The 18,419-nt window shown below is 48.2% G+C and overlaps 4 protein-coding genes across 4 annotated transcripts; 2 read left to right on the plus strand and 2 right to left on the minus strand.

The window, feature by feature from the left end:
• On the plus strand, positions 1-1,504 carry F4817DRAFT_52216 (NAD(P)-binding protein). Its single transcript, XM_049307578.1, has 2 exons — positions 1-487; positions 552-1,504. Exons 1-2 carry the CDS (start codon positions 114-116, stop codon positions 1,279-1,281), a joined length of 1,104 nt encoding a protein of 367 aa, XP_049160789.1. The 5' UTR covers positions 1-113; the 3' UTR covers positions 1,282-1,504.
• A 1,802-nt stretch (positions 1,505-3,306) lies between these two features.
• Positions 3,307-6,689, minus strand: F4817DRAFT_52247 (Pkinase-domain-containing protein). Its single transcript, XM_049307579.1, has 4 exons — positions 5,337-6,689; positions 3,907-5,269; positions 3,507-3,841; positions 3,307-3,455 (listed from the first exon to the last, which is right to left on the minus strand). Exons 1-4 carry the CDS (start codon positions 6,495-6,497, stop codon positions 3,354-3,356), a joined length of 2,961 nt encoding a protein of 986 aa, XP_049160790.1. The 5' UTR covers positions 6,498-6,689; the 3' UTR covers positions 3,307-3,353.
• Positions 6,690-10,211: 3,522 nt separating this feature from the next.
• Positions 10,212-14,788, plus strand: F4817DRAFT_52317 (uncharacterized protein). The gene is made up of 5 exons (XM_049307580.1): positions 10,212-10,287; positions 10,393-11,121; positions 11,182-12,479; positions 12,536-13,503; positions 13,555-14,788. Exons 2-5 carry the CDS (start codon positions 10,486-10,488, stop codon positions 14,517-14,519), a joined length of 3,867 nt encoding a protein of 1,288 aa, XP_049160791.1. The 5' UTR covers positions 10,212-10,287; positions 10,393-10,485; the 3' UTR covers positions 14,520-14,788.
• Positions 14,720-18,373, minus strand: F4817DRAFT_332747 (uncharacterized protein). The gene is made up of 2 exons (XM_049302683.1): positions 15,181-18,373; positions 14,720-15,046 (listed from the first exon to the last, which is right to left on the minus strand). The coding sequence occupies exons 1-2, from the start codon at positions 18,025-18,027 to the stop codon at positions 15,002-15,004; spliced, it is 2,892 nt and encodes a 963-aa protein (XP_049160792.1). The 5' UTR covers positions 18,028-18,373; the 3' UTR covers positions 14,720-15,001.
• Positions 18,374-18,419: the final 46 nt, after the last annotated feature.

Genomic DNA, 18,419 nt, shown 5'->3' on the forward strand with positions numbered 1-18,419 from the left:
CGCCACATCCCTATTCCGAGTATTCCTAACATACCTTGAACTTGGATATATCCCATCTATATACTTACGCACATACATCATACACACAACCACACAAACACACAGTTGCAACAATGTCTGGTCGCTCAGCATTCCGTCTCACCAGGGCTGCAGCCCCCCTCTTTAGCACCGCCCGTGCATCTGCCCACATCTCTAGATCTCTCCCCGCAGCTCACCGAGCTTTCAGCCAGTCAACCGTTCGATCGCGGAGTGATGTAGTACGCGAGACCGAAGTTCCTGTTTCCGTCTACTCCCCAGACTCGACGGGCGCTGCCGGTTCGACCAGCGACCACTTCAGTATCCCCGTGAACCGCGACGATGCCACACCGAAGCCATTCCCTCCCCCGGAGGACACCGAGGTCATCCCATTGTCCAAGACTGTCTACCGCCAAATGCCCCCCACCCTGCAGAAGATGAGTATAATGGACAAGGTTGTTATTATCACTGGGTAAGCCGAGTTTGCTACATGAAGCTATTTTGAAACAGATTTTGCTGACGAGGCATCGTTACAGAGGTGCTCGGGGTCTCGGAAACCACATGGCCCGCGCTTGTGCTGAGGCTGGTGCTAAGGCTCTTGTCATCTTCGATGCGAACCAAGAGCTGGGTGACGAAGCTGCCGCCGAGCTACACCAGAAGACCCAGCTCCCCGTTTCCTTCTTCAAGGTCGACGTTCGTGACGGTGCCGCCATCAATGCTGCTGTCGATTCTGTTGTCGAGACCTACGGCGCCCCTGACGTCCTGATCAACAGTGCCGGTATCGCTGATTCCAACATCAAGGCCGAGACCTACGACCCGGCCATGTTCCGACGCCTGATCGACATCAACCTAACTGGTTCGTTCTTGATGAGCCAGTCGGTCGGACGCGCGATGATGGCTGCTGGCAAGCCTGGATCTATTGTTCTTGTTGCTAGTATGAGCGGTAGCATCGTCAACTACCCGCAGGAGCAGTCTTGTTACAACGCATCCAAGGCCGGTGTTATCCAATTCGGCAAGTCTCTGGCTGCCGAATGGGCCAAGTACAACATCCGTGTTAACTGCATCTCTCCCGGTTACATGGACACTGCGCTGAACCGCGTACCCGCCCTTGAGGCCCAGAAGAAGATCTGGCGCTCTCTGACACCCCAGGCCCGCCTCGGTAATGTTGACGAGCTTAACGGCCTTTGCGTCTTCCTTGCCAGCGATGCCAGCAGCTTCATGACGGGCGCCAACGTCGCTATCGACGGTGGTTACACTGTCCTATAAGCCAGCATTAACTAAATAGTCTCGACCTGGTATGTTGGGACAAGTTATACGGCGTGGCGTATACGCGGACATTGCGGCTCTGGTCCTGTTTGGCCGGAGCCCGCTTGTTATGCCCTAATGGGTCAGAAGCTTGGAGTTGGCTAGACGAATTCTGTCTCGTTTGGTGCGGGGGTTACGTTGCGTCGCGGCGTTATGAGTCCCTCCTATGCATCTTGAACAACCGCATTCAGGCACGTGTGTTGGACAGACTTTGCCAAGTCACGTTTTCGCCAACCAACTTGCTCGTTCGGTCCTAATGGTCGCATCGCACACCATCCACTTGCACCTACGTACCTAGCCGTAAACCCTTCGTATGTATATGCCAGAAGGGCTTCGGCCGGGCTCTAGGGGGGGTCTTACCTATGGGTATGGTTCCTAGCATGCTGGTGGTCTTTTCTTTTACGGTTTATTGTTTTATGGAATGATGCGCGGCATAGACTTGACTTTTTACATAATCGTCATGGGGAAATCTGGAGTCAGTTTTATTATACACGCCATGGAGAAAAGTAGGAAAAGGGGACTGATACCAAATACTATCATGGAGGGAAAAAAGAACTTTTTGCCTTTTTCTGACGAAAAAAAACATCAGAATAGCTTTTAGAGATAGACTACCCTCGGGTGGACTCCCCGGACCGACTTTACAGGGGTTGCCGGATATGGGACGGTGCACAACAGAACTGATCTCTTTAGCACCCGCTTCAAGCGGTACACATGAAATAGAATAGAAGCAGAGTTTGCTTCCGTTTTGTGACCAATGTCTTGAACTATTGCGTTTGTGTCTTTGTTTGAACACTGAGGTTTTTTCATCTAACGAAACTATATCACTTAAACAGACATATTTGGATTGTACATACAGACTGGGAGTCACTATCCATAAGCGAACTCCTCGACCATGACTAGGATAGTGTGAAGAGGATTTCATATACTCGGGGTCTTGTCTTAAGTTTGATAGCATTATTTGCTCCTAATGGCACTCATCTTGTATGTGGACAAGTTACTCATGCATTGCTCTCGGTTTGGAGACCAAGCTTGAGTCATTCTGTGAAATCCAAACTTCATCTACCTCCCATGTACCTGAGACTACAGATGTAACTCGTTTATATATACCTACCGATGCGGTTAAAAAGGAATTGCTATCGAAAATCGTCTTCTTAGTTATCTGAAAACCCTGTTATAGGGGAAATCAGTTACCGTCTCTATTTCTTTCAGCTAGGCGATTCGAATTGATGTCTTGGCCGTCCTCGATAAGCTCGAAACAATGGCGCTAACTCTTGTCATGTTAAGTTCCTGAAGAGGTGCTTGTCTACTCTGTACAATGTGACACATATGGTTCGATAAGCTGACCTATTCAGTGCCCTACATATGTTTGGTTCTACGTTGCAATAGACAACTATCTGTCTTTGAACCCCCGATATGCAGGGTTAAAGACAAAAGACAATAGTAATAAGCCAGACTTTAACTAGTTAACTGGTATATTTTCCCAATACAAGACATGAACATCTGCTGCAGATCTTGATTTATAAATTTTAACCTTCCAGTATCCAATTAATTCCGTTGTTGGACTCAAATATCTAAATCTCAGCCTCACTTCGGAGCTAAGCCCCATAATCCGACCTGCCCGGTGCGAGTCGCGAACTCTTAGGTGACGAGGGTCTTGAACTGGGGGTATTGAGGTATTTCAAATCATCTGCTTCGAGGACGTCCGTTTCGTCTAGTTCTGCTCTAGTAACCAATGAAGGCCGTCTCAAGGGTGGTATCGTCTCGCTATGTACAAGTAGAGGATCAGCCCCTCCATAGGATTCCGGACCCCTTCGTCAGTTGCTGTTTTTATTTCTTTTTAATCTCTCCAAATCTCCCCACAAGCCTAAGCCGTAGCATAGTCACCCAGGTAGAGATGCAGCAAGATGTTTTGGCCGTCACCAGCTCGATGTATCCTTGAATTGTAGGATAGTAACACTTATTCAAACCTCGAGGGCAACCGACCTCAAATTATTCCAACATCTTCAAAACGTTGCAACATGACTGACAGACATTTATTGACCCTTATTGGCCTTCTCCTCTAGCCGGGCTTCCCTTGCGGCCCTGACGAGTGGTGATAAAGACGACAGGTCGACACAAGTCTTCATAAATTCGTGCTATATTAGGTTAGCTTTCTGGAACCCCACGCTGAAAATTGTAAGACATACCCGAAGCAAGTCGTGTGCGCTCGCTCTCTTCTCCGGGTCCACCTTTAGGGCGAAATATAAGAAATCCCGGAATACTGGAGATAAATTATGCTCTTCTTTGATTTGCGGTGTGCCGTTAGTAGCGATTAACCACAGAGCGCGAAGCGGCGACTCGGTAAGATACGGCGGCTCCCCTTCTATCATCTCAATAGCCATGATACCTAGGGACCAGATGTCGACTTTCCTTCCGTACTCCTTTCTAGTGACCACTTCCGGTGCCATCCAGTACGGCGTACCAACCATCGTAGTCCGCTTATTATGCGCCTCGTTGATCTGTGCGCAAAATCCGAAATCGGCTACGAAAGGGGGGAAAATTAGGTTTTAGTCGATCAACTTTAGAATGAGGAGGTGTTTGACTTACTGAGCTTAATATTACCATCCAACGACAACAAAATATTATCAGACTTGATGTCTCTATGTATAACTCCTTTCGAGTGCAAATGCTGGAGGCCTTTCAAGGTTTCCCTACAGACTGAAGCGATCTGCCCTTCCGTCATTATATTAAAAGTGACAACATCAGTCAAACTACCTCCTTCCATATACTCCATGATGACCCAAAGCTCACCACCGCATAGGTAGCTATCTATGAAGTTAACGATATTCGGGTGTGAGCTCTCTTTCATAACCAAGATTTCATTGATGATCAAGTCCTTCTTTGGCTGCTGCTCTAAATTCATCTGCTTAATGGCTACTAGTCGATTCGATCCCCTCTCGTGGCCGGTATAGACACCACCAGATGCACCTTGTCCAATCTTAGTAAAGCCACGGTATAACTCGCGAGGGTCGCCTTCGGAGCAGATACGTTTCAGCGCTGCTGCTACATCTATACTGGTACTTTGCCGCGGCCGGTTGCGCGGGCGTGACTGCTGCGCCGGAGGCCCTCGTGCTGCATAGGCCGCATTGCCGGCACCGTTAGCCTCAGGGACGCGACCCATTTGGTGCTGTGAGCTCGGGGCCATTGGCTGTGCGGGAGACTGCTTAGTACTCGCAGACCTACTAAGCTGACCTTTCATAGCAGCCTGGGCCTGTGCCATAGCCTGTTCTTGCTGCTGCTGCATTAGTTGGTGCTGATAAGCCGCTTGAACGGCTGGCGATGACTGGCCGACAGGTGTGTGGGGTTGAGACCCGTTGACTCGCGAGTTCGATCTCGATCTCGATCGGTGCTCTTCGGGGAGCATGGGGACGCTGTCCTTCGGTGGCGAAACATGGGACCCTGTCGAGTGACCATCTTCGCTGGCCTGTGCCATACCAATGCCCGAATCTTTGGTAGTGGCATAGGGCAGTTGTTGTGTAGCTCGGGTCTGCAAAGAGACGGGGGGTTTCGGCGCGGGTCGGCTGGGCTGCAAGTTGGGGTGATCCTTGATGGAGTGCAGCACCGGGCTCTTCCCAGGTATGGGTACCGGAGGGGGGGCGCGGGGATTCTCGAAGGTGCCTTCATTATTCACGATTGGAAATCTCGGACTTGCTGGTGGACTGATCATAGGTGACATACCCGCATAGTTTGACGCATACATGCCGGGGGATGTTGCCATTCCACCAGATTGGGTGCGCAGCTCAGTAGCTCTCACATCGTGGAACTTCTCCAGAACCTGATCTTCGTGCGGCTTCTCTGTGGTTTCCTTATAGAATGTGACGATATCCGCAATCATCTGTGGATTTTCCCTTCGAGCATTCTCTGGAATACCACTCTCGTTGATTAGGCGTTGCCATTCTTTGGGTAGGCCCTATAAAAAAGTCAGCAACGTCGTGAAGCCGGGTTCAAGGCGATGAAGAAGTTATAACGAGACTTACCGTGAATTGGCCGGTGGAACTATCGTAACCGACATGGGTGACGTGAACGGGGTTCTCTGGAGCCGATATGACGGGTTTCTTGGGCGACCCCACCAATGTGCTCATGAGGCCGGAAAAGCCCGACTTTTTTCTCAAGACACCGGGACCCTTGAGATCTTTGGATTCATCGGAATACCGTTTCGGGGGGACAACGGGGTTCTCATTGACACGTGCGCCATGGGACTTCTCTGACATGTTGGCGTCTAAGGCGGAGAAGCTAGCCGACTGTCGCAAGGGAGGAGGGCTCATTACACGCGGGTCGGGAGTTGAATTCGATAGCGGGGGCGGTGGCGGTCGGGTTTGGGAAGAAAACTGGTACGTGGGCGACTTGGCAGTGTCGAAATGACTAAGGATAGAATTGCCGTCAAAGGGTGCGCCGATAAATTCCTCGGGAGTCTGGGAGGAAAGTGGTTGGAGAAAATAGGGGTCAGACAGGCGTTGACCTGACGTCGGATACCTGATACCGATGCCTATTCCTACGCCTGTACCTGTGCCTGTACCTGTGCCTGTTCCAGTGCCAGTGCCAGTGCCAGTGCCAATGCCGGTTCTAGACCCAATTGCGGCTCCGTCGGCGGCGAGAGGAAATGCGTTACGAGAAGGCGACGGCGACTGTAAAGACGAGACTAAATGGTGAGGTGAGGAAATGGCAGAGGGGGAAAATTGAGCAGGAGACAGTAAAGGTGAGGAGAAATAAGTTGTGTTATTGTTGGTATTGTTATTTACGGTAGTGGTGGTGGTGGCGGCGGTAGCGGTAGCGGTAGTAGTGGGTGGTGGTGGGAGACGGGGCGATGCTGCGGAGTTTGACGCGTTGTTAATGCCAACGTTAGCAATGTTAGCAACGTTATTAGCAACGCTAACAGTTGTAGTAGCGGGAGTTCTGTGGGGAGCACTTGGAGCTCGCCTCAGGCTCGTGGAGCTCCGTTTGCTCTTGAGGGATTGGGCGTCAAAGCGACCATCAGCGGTGAGAGAATAGCTGTGACTGTGATGGTGATGGTTATGGATGGAGGAGGGAGGTTTCTTAGTTAGTCTGTTACGACGTTGCTGTTGTTGCTGTTGTTGCTGTTGCTCTTGCTGCTGTTGCAGATTGCTGTGGATGTTGGCGTTAGTACTGTGGCTTTCCATCTCTACCTCAAAGGTAGTTACGGGTTTAAGGGGGGAAGGGAAAACAGAGTTTTCAATTTTTGCTTATTTTTTGGGGGTAGTAGTAGTGATTTTTTTTTAGTGACAATTAAAAATTGATAGTAAATGGGTCGAGCGATGAAACCATGGCTGACGAGACTAGAAAACACCCGACATGATTGATGAGGGAGGGGTACGTAAGGTGATAGGGATATGTGTTTGTTTCTTTTGGTTCTCTATTCTTTGGCCTCGCTTGTAATTCGAGGGCTTATCCTCTCACTCTCTCTCTCTCTCTCTCTTTCCCCTTTTAATTCCCTTTTTTAGTTACTATCTTTATTTAGGTTCCTTACCTGTGTATATTTTAAAATCTGTAATCGATCCAATCCGTTATTCTTCTTCTCTCACTTCTGCGCTGCTATGAAACAGCAGATCTATTATTCCTTTAACGAATGGATAAATAAGGTCGGAACTAGCAGGTGTGTGTGTATAGTAGCTATACATATGTAGGCATGAGAATATTCCATTGAAGTAATGTAGGTTGAAGATGGGCATGAGGAAAAATAGAAGGAAACAGGATAGAATTACCATTACTTGTATGTATCTCCTATAGCACTTACTCTAGTATTCCGCTACTAATATCTGTGGGTACCTAAGGTTATACACGGGAACTTCCTTCTAAGTGGCTGCCGGACCCCAAATCATTTACTCGCTTTATAGGTACCTCAATTAATACGAAAAGTACTCTGTAGGTCAAGGACACAACGAACGAATTAATTGGAGGGTCAAGTATTTGCGATACATCTTTAGGGGCATCACATATGTACATACCGTATGTACATACCGTGTGTACCTTCAATGGATGGTATGTACATGTAGTTGGTGGGGTAGTATTTCAACTTGCGGGACAGTGCGATCTATGCAAATACCTTAGGTACCTAACATGTACATTTATATGTCAACATATAGGTAAGCTCATAATGTCAACTTCCACGTCAAACCTTCGAGAGGAGGTATCTACATCAGGTACATATATTGGGAATGGTCCTTTTCGCAATAATAAGTACCTACGAGGATCAATACATAATACCCTAAATTTACATAAGAGGCTCTAGCCCGGTAAAATGTCTAAAAAAGAACATATCTGTCTACTGCTTGATTTGCGGCTACTTGACTAGTTACACGCTTTAGTAGCCTTAGGCTGTTGATCGATACTAATAATCGCCTAGCTTATTTTACTTCAAGTGAAACCTGCCACCTGAGGTTCAGTTGTCGTATGCGGGCTCTTCTGCAGCTAAGTATCCGACCCGTTGAAGAAAGAGCCGGACTGGCTTGGCTCGTAGTGTCTTGAGTGTCCGAGTGTATGGGATCTGACGACAACCCCTTCAAGGTCGCTAGCCTCTATTATTCTGTTTTATCTTTGTCCTTGTTTTTATTTATTTCTTCCAACTCTTCCAACTCCGTAAAGTATCGACATCGTATTGCCATGGTCCTAACTTGGCGACATTACGTATTCCCTGTGGGGGAAGATCCGAAACCTGTCGGCTAACCACCCAAGGTTACTGGCCGCCATATTCGTAGCCGCCGTCTCGCAATTATTATAACTAAAGCTCTCCAGAACTCGTCACGGAAACCTCTCCTTAATATGTAGATGTCCGGTCCGCTAAAGTTTGGATTGCCATCATGTTCCAAATGTAAATACTAAGACAACCTCGGTGCTCGTCATAAGAACAACCGAGGTTTCAAAGGACGTACTGGGCTATGCTGTTTCACCCATATTTTCCTACCAACTCAACGGAATGCAACTGCTCATAGGTTTTAAGATGCATTATATATACAGCCCGTAGAAACAGGCGTTGATTACTAGATGATATGTTCATCCCGATGGACGATTATCAGCCGCAATTTGACGCCCGAGTGCTAACTCCACTCCAATTCAGAATCTCTTAGCCGCCTGTCATTATCTTTGAATAGACGCGTTACACTAAACTGGGAGTCTTCATTGGGTCTGGCCTACTTTCGAAAACCTAGTGTTGGTATATTTGTTAGGGGATCTCAAGATCGAATATCGCTGCAAAATTAGAACCATTGTTGGGTACCTGAGTTAAGTATAATATGATTGATTTGCGCAGGGATTCTCTTTTGTAGCATAGGGTCTCTACAGCTTCGATCTTCCCTTGCAAACTAATGCTGAAACTATCTTTACCGTAAGATCTTCCTATGATGAATGATAGACCCTAAATCTTTATATTGGAACTGGGTACCTTAGGACAGATTATTCACTAAAATCTAAACGTTGAAGTTAGTATTTGACAAATTGCTATTGGGCGTCTGTTGATTTGGTCCGATCAGTCGAATAGTCAACTGAGCCAGGTACTGATATAATGCCATTGTGGTATCAATGAGTATATCAGCCAATATGCACGCCTCGGCGAGTTGCATACTGGGTCGTTCATAACCATTGTTAATAGACCTAAGGGTGCCTACATCGACACGTGGCTCATATACATGGCAGCTCAATATATGCTAAACATTGCTCATTCGAAAATTTGCACTCTTGATACTTGAAAAATTGGGCTCGGCTGGGATGGGCATCGGTTTCATCCCAGTTGAAGATATTTGGGATCACGAATAGTTTATCATAGAAGCTACTACTCGTTGCCTACCTTTAACGCCCAGTAGTTTCAATACTTGCCAGTTCACACTTTCTCTCTCCTACGCGAGTCATTGATCGTAGCTGTAGCCATCACCGACCTAAATTACGGAGTTCGTCCGGAATCATGTCATGGTGGTGCCACCTACTTACCAGCTCGAGAAATTGTACCTAGTATGTCTAGGTAGTTAGTCCCGAGGGTCTCACGTGCCTGTGGGCTATCAATCATATATTTGGTGGCGTTGAATTTTGCCAGTCTAGGTTCACTGTACATAGTCCCTATGAAGAAACACTTTTCGATTTAAATGTGACTTGTCATGTAAAAGTTGACACTCGGAGACTAAGAGTAGATATTGTTGAGGAAGCTGAACAGCTGTGCCTACTTTGTTAGCCGTATTCCTTCATGATGATGATGAACTGGGATCCAATTGGTAAAAGTGGCAGTACATAAACACAAGATGCTTATAGATTGTGGCTTGAATCTAGATGGCCAGATGGCACAAATGATCTTAAGAAGGTGCCATCTATTGGGGAAGCTACCTCTATGAATGGGGGTATGGGCATGTGGGGCTGTGGGGGAGAGGGGACTGTGCATTGAGTTCGCTGGCTTCTTTTTTTTTTCTTCAAGCATCTTACCAATGTACTTCTTAATACAATTGTAAGCGTTACAGTACTTCCATACGTGCAACCCTGCGCATGGATTGCACTTGCCTTCCACCTGGCATCAATAAAAATCAAAAAGTTGAATTGTTGGCCAAGAGCCTGGGCCAGTAAACTTCCACCTCACCCTCTACTCTTGTCTAGTTATAGCATCACCTATACAAAACCTATCCATCTCACCTCTCGACGAATCTCTCTTGATTCGAAACCCTTCGGCGGATTTTCTTCAACCGTCTAAGCTACTGTTCCTCTATCAGATAACTCCGTTGAGATATAGAACGTGAATACGCCGACTTCTGCATCATGTTCTAGCTCTCTTATATTTTAACTATCTCTACCGTCTCCTCGTCGTCTACAGTCCTGGTACTACTACTACGTGTTACTCTCCCAATTGGCTCAATTGTTCCCTGCTTCTAGAACCATTTATCCTGGTTCTCGAATCTTAGCTTTCACCGGTGTCACCCCATTGATATATATAGATTAGTGAGTATCTATCTGTCTATCTTGCTTTCTAGTCTACATTGCTTCCAATAAATCATATTGTGTACTTTGCTCACCTGTATTTGAATATTAACATGAAACCATTAGCTATCTAAATCTATATATCTGTAACAATTATCGCCTTCCGTCGACCATCCTCTCTTATTCGTTAGACTTCGTTCGCCTCCGTAAGCGTATAAAATGGCATCCGAAACTAGCAATATCGAAGGCTCCGCAGCAGCAAGGCTCCTTCAACAGCATGCTGAGAACTCCCATCACGTTACTGTTGAGGATGTTCCCGATGAAGAACTGAAGTCTCCCTCGGCCGCCGATGCTCCCGAAAAATCTTCATGGGGTCAGACTCCATCTACCAAAGCAGCTGGGAAGCAGCCTGCGCAAGAATCAGGTCGTCTCGATACTCAGTCGCACGAGGCTTTCCCTGAACTTGGTGTTCCTAAGACGGCTGCGTCGAAAGCTAATATTTCCCCAATCTGGGGTGGTGCGAACGGTAAGGCCAATGGGACATCGTGGTCGGCCAATGGCACCCCTCGAACCTCCACCCCAGCTTCGGGAGTCTCTACTCCCACTGGAGTTCCGCCGCCTGTGTCAATACCTGGTCGCAATGTCGAAACTCTTCTCTTAGAGTCACAGTATGTCATGCCTCGCAACCAGCTCAAGCGCCCCCTCCAGGATATTATAAAGGATATCAACCGCAAGTCTCGTGCTGTAATCTCGTCGGTTCCGGGCCCCAGTGGGCACCTGAAGTTTGAAGCAACCGGACCACAGGATAAGGCGCAGCAGGCTCTTCGGGATCTAGTCCAACAAATCGGAATTAAGGTAAGTTTGTATTAATCTATCTAGTTTTCTATAGCATGGCTAAGTTCTTTTCCTACGTAGACTTCCATCAAAGTCCCGATCCCGCTGTCAGCCAGGGCGCATATAATTGGTAAACAAGGATCCACCATCAAATCGATCCAGGAGAAATCCGGTGCCAGAATCCAATTGCCAAAAGTTGATGATAACGTGGGAAGCTTGGAAGACGACGAGGATGCCACTATTGATGTAATCGTCGAAGGCAACGCACTATCGGCCGCATTGGCTCGTGAGGCCATTAATAAAATCGCTGGGGAACGATCTGCGAACGTGAGCACAAAGCTAAAGTCTATCCCTGCCGAGTTCTATCCCTTCATTGCTGGTCCTAATAATAGACTCGCTACGGCCTTGGAAGCGGAACACGGAATACAAATTCGCGTACCACCTCACCAACCATGGGCTCCTTCTGTTCCGCAGGCACCCGCTGCAGGACAAAAACCGACTTTTACGCCCCCTACCAATGACAATTATATCCAGCTTGCCGGTGACCGTGCCGCTGTTCAAACCGCGAGGGCCGCGATAGAACGTCAGGTCCAGGAGCTTCAGAACCAACTGCACCTAGACCAAGTGGAAATTCGGCAGGGTACTCACCAATTTATTATTGGCGAACGGGGTGTCCCAACAGAGGATTTCTTCGCTGATACCAATTGCATTGTGGTCTTACCTAGTTCACCTGGTATTGATACTGTTACAGTCATTGGTCGAGCTGAGGATGTGAATGCAGGACTAGAAAAGGCCATGGATCTAGCAACACAAGTGCACACATCTGTTTTCGATGTTGCGAAACACCACAGTCACGCTTCAGGTGGTGCTCCGATATATTCGAGAGATATATCTCGTTACCTTCGTCAAAGGAATGAGATTGAGCGACTGGAGAAACTCTACCACATTCACATTAATACCCCTTTTTCTGAGGGTATAGTCAGTCCTTGGGAGCTATATGCAAGAGAAGGCAAGAACGCACTTAAGGCTCAAAAAGAAATGAGTTCAATCATAAACAGCCACCCTCCTTCTCGATTGGCAACGATTCCGGTTGACCCATTCTTCCACGCTTATCTCCGAAGCGACATCACTCCCAAAGTTCAGAACGAGTTCGGCGTCAACCTGGTCGTGCCGGACGCAACCGAAGGCGATCTTCCAGTGCTTCTAGTCTATGAAGGGTCAACTACACCCAGAGAACAGTACCAAGTTCCCCAAAAGGCCCCTTCCCCCTCTGAACTCAAAGAATTTCAGCAAGGGTTATCGGAAGCTCGGAAACACATCCTCGAACTTCTTGGCAAGCAGGAGCAAATCAGCACAGCAACTCTCGAAGTCCCAATCAAGTATGTACTTCCCCTAAATTCTCCCAGTGTCTCTAATTTACTAACTATAAACTCAGATTTCAGGACAAGCTTCGTAAGTTTATTAAGAAGGAGCAAGATGCGACAACCCGTGCCGCTGGTGATATCCCTGTTAGAGTCAGTGTAAAGGGCACAACTGTTACTATGCGAGGACCGGCTTCTAGTGTAGAGTCTCTTTTCAAGAAGGCGGCAGACTTCGTTGAGCAGGAGAAGGAAGACGAGAAAGAACGTGGGTTTACGCTGAAATTCGACTTCCCACAGAAATTCGCCAATCACCTCATCGGCAAAGGCGGTAGTCATATCAACGAGCTACGGGAGAAATTTGACGTAGATATCCAGGTTCAGAATGGAGAAGTTGAGCTAAAGGGTCCTAAAGCCAAGTCAGAACGAGCCAGATCTCATATCACGACTCTTGCTCGTCAATGGGCAGATGAAACGGTTCACACGTTGAAAATTGAGCCCAAGTACCACCGGGAGTTGATTGGTGCTCAGGGCAGTCAAATCCATCGTCTACAGAATCGGTATTCCGTTCATATCAACTTTCCCAAGACTGCAAAACCAGGCAAGGACGACGAATCTGTTGCGGATGTCGCAAGTGAAGCTGGAAAGGCTCGGCGGCAACAAGGCCCTGACGAGGTTACGATCAGGGGCCCAAGAAAAGGTGCTGATGAGGCACGGGACGAAATTTTTTCCCTGTACCAATACCTCAAAGAGAATTCGTTCACTACTACCGTGACAGTCCAGCAAAAGCAGCTTCCGTCACTGATTGGCTCTGGCGGGGCCGGTATGGATGAGTTGCGCCAAATCACAGGCGCAAAGATCGACATTCCTAACGAACGTAACGAGGTTGAAGATGCAATTGTGGAGATCCAAATCAAGGGTACGAAGGCACAAGTCGCAGCAGCCAAAAAGATTATCGAGGAGAAGAGGGCCGTGTTCGACGAGACGGTCACGAGGACAGTTGAAATTGACAGGAAGTGGCACAAGAACTTGATTGGTCCTGGTGGTACGTATACTTATCAAACATGCTCTTAGTCAAAATACTAACTTGACATAGGTTCTACTCTCCGTGACATTGTAATTAAAGCTGGCGGCCCCGAAGATAGGCGACTTCAGGCTCGAACTATCCAGTTTCCCAAGCAAGATGCGGATGGAAATGCCATCAAGATCGAAGGGCGACAAGACGTTGTCGACAAGATCATTGCTAGCATTCAGGCTCTGGTATCGGAACGCGAGAGTCAGATAACCGAGACGGTCGAAGTACCCGTTGAAAAACATCGATCATTAATTGGGCGAGGCGGTGAAACCAAACGCCAGCTCGAGTCACAATTTAATGTCTCTATTGATATTCCCCGGCAAGGGAGCGGTCTGACCGGCGTGAAGCTGATCGGCCAGCCTGCCAACGTCGAGAAGGCAAAGGAGCACATATCGTCGATCATCAAGGAGCAGCAAGGCGAGACGATACAGATCCCGCGGAAGTATCATCATGCCATTTCAGAAAATGGTCAGTTCTTCCGTAAGCTTAGAAATGACCAGAAAGTTACAGTGGATCACGCCGGTCACGCTGTGCCAGCGAAGCCTAAGCCCTCGTCCACACGAGCAAACGTTGGCTCTCTCCCCCTGATCACAGACGATGCAGAATCAGCCGCGGATGCGCACCATTGGACGGTTATAGATACTGCTTCTTCGGAAGATGGCGATATTCCGTGGGTATTAAGAGGCAGCCCGGATAATATTGAAAAGGCGAAGAAAGCAATTACGGCAGCACTTGAACAAGCCCAGAAGAACAACACTATCGGCTTCCTTGTTCTACCAGACCCGTCCACATATCGCCATGTCATTGGTCAGGGCGGCTCCAAGGTCAACTCAATTCGTAAACAAAGTGGATGTAAGATCAATGTTCCACGTGACCAAGCCAGGGACGAGCCCATTGAGATCATGGGTTCCAAGGAGGGTTGTGAGAAGGCCAAGGAACTTATCCTCCAGGCTGTGCGCGAGGGACAGGCTGGAAGGCGAGATTAGAAGTCTCCCCGAAGTGGCATACCCAGTGGTTTCCGAGTTGGCTATGGCCAGGCTAGCTGTGCTGTCGAAGGGGCTCAGTGGGACTGATTGAATTATCTGTGAAACTGTAATCAAAATCGGACAAGCAGGTATAAATAAAAATAGTACAAGTTATTTCGCATGACAGACGAGGATCATTAGAGACTACGATATTTTGAAAGTATCTAGCGGGTATAAGCAACGTAAAGTTGACAAGGCAATGTTCATTATGTTCTAGACGTGATTTGATAACCACGTAGGAATATCTCAGTACACTAGTTGTTGATACATCCTTGCCTTGCCTTGTGCTTCCGGAAGCGCCAAGAACTCGCAAACGAGTTCTACAACGCCTTTCCTTCCAACCGACCGACTCTGAAACGCCTGGGTATTATTCCTACACGTAAGGAGGCTGACTTGCTCGTCAAATTAAATCGCAATCCTAAACCCAATTTTTTTCGGTTCGCCTAGTCGTCCTGTACCAATTGTAAAAGCGATGTAATATAATCGGCCTGGTGAAGAGTTAGTAAAGTAAGCAACAACAAAAAAAGTAAATAGGTTGAGTGGAGAAGGAAGGAAAGGGGGTAGCAGCAAAGTAATGGGGACGAGACTTAGATGTGCACAAAATAATGAGTAAAGAACTTACCAAAGCCTTATTTTCCGTCATGACCTCGAACAAGCGAGCCATGACAGGGCGGAAGAGCTTTTCATTCCAGCCACCGCCTTCACCGCCCATCTCGTGCTTTTTGAGCAGCTGCTCCTCCGACTCCGTCTTGACTACGTTACGGGCGATGTTGCGCAGTACTAACACGGCACTAAGCGGGATGCCAGCGGCTTGCTCCACCTTAGGGTTCCGCTCATCCCTGGTGACAATAGTCTGTTCCCAGGCAAGGCTCATGGTCTTCGCCGGGGTGATATATGCCTTGCGTTGCCGTTTCGCGGCTGACTCTGGACCCTCGGCGAATGAACGCTTCTGTACCGAAGGGAAATGAGTCTTGAGATGGCGTGCAAGTCCTGATAGTTTAATTTGAGTAGGTTTCTGATACTTCTTGCAGTCCTCCCAGTCGCAAGATGCGTTGATCTCTTTATCCTCGATCTTACTCCCTTCACCGATAACAACGCCTAGATGGGTATTCAAGACATGATGCCACATCGTCTCCCCACCAAGGAAGAACTGATTGCACTTCTTGAGGTACGGGCCCTTGGCTACCATCCACCGACACGGACAGTATTCCTCCTTTGTCTCAGGATTAATGGGCAACGTTCGTGCTCGGATACCTTCAATGATAAAAAGATCCGATTGATCGGCACGCTGCCGCCTGATAATCTGTGCTCGAGCATTGACAAACACATGGCTAACATTCCTAATAAAATCAGCCGCACTAAGCATATTCCTCGAGCTGCTCGCAAGCGCCCTAAAAGAGTTCTGGTAGGCTTGCCATATAGCGATCTGCGTGATATGAGATTCGCTGTCCTCCTCAAATAGACTCTGAAGCCAATTATAGCATCTCTGAGGCTCGTCTGTGTTCGTGAGCCGTTCTTGGAGATCCGGAGGTAGCGTGGCTACTTCTTCGGAAGCCGGCGCTTTTCGTTCTGGTTCGAGAACTCTGTCCTCCTTAACTCGTTTCGCTCCATGAGCTAGGAGCCTGACCAGATGAGGTACGACGTGCTCCATGTTCACGGCCTTGAGTAAGGACTCAACATTAGCTACCACTGCTGTATACTGATAAAGGAAATCCAGACATGCGTCCATAAGTTCCTCGTCGTTGAGCAGCAGCCAGTTCATAATATTCTGCAAAACCACGGAGGGGACATTCTGCATCTTATTCGTAGCTTCTAAGTTCATCGATATCCGGCTGATGGCGCGGAGAGATGTCAAAATCGTGCCCCGATCCGTTGAGTCCAGTTGCGCCAACAGTGTTCGGTACAACGGATCTTCGGAATCAAGTATGAGCCAGGGTGTAAGCTGCTCGGCGATGTCCAGTGCGAAATGCTTAATCTCAACAAGCATCTCTAGATTTGGAAGATGTAGAAGGATACAGAGCAGATCTTTTAGGGGATACACATCCGCCATGTAAATTGCATTTTCTACCAGCATGACCATATTACGAATAGTAAGAACAGCTTCGGTAATCCGAAGAAGGCGGTCGCTAAACTCGGCGGACTGCATATAATCGAGAATCGGTCTCGGCGAGAGTCTCGCAATCCGCTCCAGAATATCACTTGTACCGTTAAGCCCATCAAGAATGGCCACATCCGAATTCTCTGGGTCGTTGAAGTAGGCAATCTGCCATTCAATATGGTAAAATAAACTACCGACTTCGAGGGCCTTCTCGATAAGACCTTCAGCCAAGCCAAGAAATGACTCGAATTTGTACTTATCACCGCGTTCAAATGAGATCTTGACGAGGTGGTTGAGTGCAAATGATTGTTCAGTAGGGATGCCTGAACGAAGGGCTTGAAGGCAGCGCATGTAGATGTTGGGGCCCTCGAAACCGATACCTGGGATAGCTGGACGAACGGGTAGTTGAGTATCGGGGGCAGCAGCAGCCGCCCGCAGCTGACGCTGTCGCTTGGCAAACTCTGGATTGTTCCCTGGGGTGCTCACGGGACGAAGAGGAACAGATATCGGAGGACGCGGCTCGAACAACTCTACCAGGCGTGAGGCAGTTTCGGGGTTTGTAGGGGTAAATGTACTCGAGGCACCACGAACGGCGGCCTGCTGAGCCTGTATTACGTGAAGAGGGTTGTTAGGATTATGGTGCTGGGGGAGATGGTGATTAGGATGCTGGACATGAGGTAGATTGGAACCATGGCCAGTGTTAATGGCACCAGCATTGGTGGCTGTTGGTGTGCCGTGGTGTGAGGATGCTTGTCTAGACTGGCGGGTCGGTCCTGTCTCAGGTTGAAAAGGAACTCGCTGAGGAGGAGCTTCACGTAGGCGACCAGAAGCCCTGTTTCCCGAAACCGGAGTGCTTTCGCTCTGGCGCTCTTCGCGACTGGGAGTCTCCATCCCGGAACGGCTCGAAGAGTGCTTGAAATTCTCGACAGTGCGAGTTAGGACAGGACCAAACTTGCTAGCACACGACTGTTGTTCTAAAATCTCCTTGGGCGGGGGTTCCCTACCGTGCTGGTCATAAATCCAGTATGCAGCGAGGTAACGATAGAAGTCCTGTTTCAGTTGAAAAGAGAGCTGACCGGTACCCTTACTATCTGTATGATGCATGCCCAGTTCGGCAGCAAGGCCACCCCAAGACTTCTGAACCTTGTTGAGTTCGTCATAGCCTCCCTTAGAGATGACGGCCTTATATAGCTTCAATAGGTCGACGTTGACATGACCGTGCATGGTAGGGAGTCGGGGTTCAGGTTCGAACGAGGTGCCACGTTTCTCATGGAACGCCGTGAGCTTCTGGATGAACTCTGCATATTCTGGAGTGCGATCGATTTCGTGGATGTAAATATCCTTGCTCCCAAGGCCACGGTTCGGGGCCATCTTGATCTAACACAGGTCGCGGCCGTCGCAATCGGTAGTGGTAATTCTCATGAGGAGAGTTTCAAGGAGTCGTAATAGACGTAGAGTAATTAGAGCATCGATCATACACTTTATCTGCTTGCTTATTTCAAGCTGAAGTGTTGCGATTGCGCGTTAAGCGGATAACGGTAAAAGTGAAGAAGGAATTAGATAACTAGGCGTAAAAATGCCTGCACTGTGTCCGGATGTAGGTTCGCGGCTCGGCGAACTAACAAGTTGAGATTGTAGGGATTTTGGTTAGCGATGCGCAGGAAGTGAAGTCGCAAAGCTAAGGAATTACAGTACGTAGGAATCGCGACCGCGAAAATGAAAGATTGATGGTTTGGATGGGGCCGAGTCGTGTTGCTCCAAAA

Source organism: Daldinia loculata (assembly GCF_022478755.1).
Source record: "Daldinia loculata strain CBS 113971 unplaced genomic scaffold F4817scaffold_14, whole genome shotgun sequence".
Taxonomy (NCBI): Eukaryota; Fungi; Ascomycota; class Sordariomycetes; order Xylariales; family Hypoxylaceae; genus Daldinia; species Daldinia loculata.

Coding starts and splice junctions, on each gene's coding strand:
- F4817DRAFT_52247 (XM_049307579.1), bottom strand. CDS start 6,497: ATGGAAAGCCACAGTACTAACGCCAACATCCACAGCAATCTGCAACAG. Junction 3,842..3,906: donor GGATGGTAATATTAAGCTCA/GTAAGTCAAACA, acceptor CCCCTTTCGTAG/CCGATTTCGGATTTTGCGCA. Junction 3,456..3,506: donor GCGCACACGACTTGCTTCGG/GTATGTCTTACA, acceptor AACCTAATATAG/CACGAATTTATGAAGACTTG.
- F4817DRAFT_332747 (XM_049302683.1), bottom strand. CDS start 18,027: ATGGCCCCGAACCGTGGCCTTGGGAGCAAGGATATTTACATCCACGAA. Junction 15,047..15,180: donor TGACGGAAAATAAGGCTTTG/GTAAGTTCTTTA, acceptor ACTCTTCACCAG/GCCGATTATATTACATCGCT.
- F4817DRAFT_52216 (XM_049307578.1), top strand. CDS start 114: ATGTCTGGTCGCTCAGCATTCCGTCTCACCAGGGCTGCAGCCCCCCTC. Junction 488..551: donor AAGGTTGTTATTATCACTGG/GTAAGCCGAGTT, acceptor GCATCGTTACAG/AGGTGCTCGGGGTCTCGGAA.
- F4817DRAFT_52317 (XM_049307580.1), top strand. CDS start 10,486: ATGGCATCCGAAACTAGCAATATCGAAGGCTCCGCAGCAGCAAGGCTC. Junction 12,480..12,535: donor ACTCTCGAAGTCCCAATCAA/GTATGTACTTCC, acceptor CTATAAACTCAG/ATTTCAGGACAAGCTTCGTA. Junction 13,504..13,554: donor GAACTTGATTGGTCCTGGTG/GTACGTATACTT, acceptor AACTTGACATAG/GTTCTACTCTCCGTGACATT.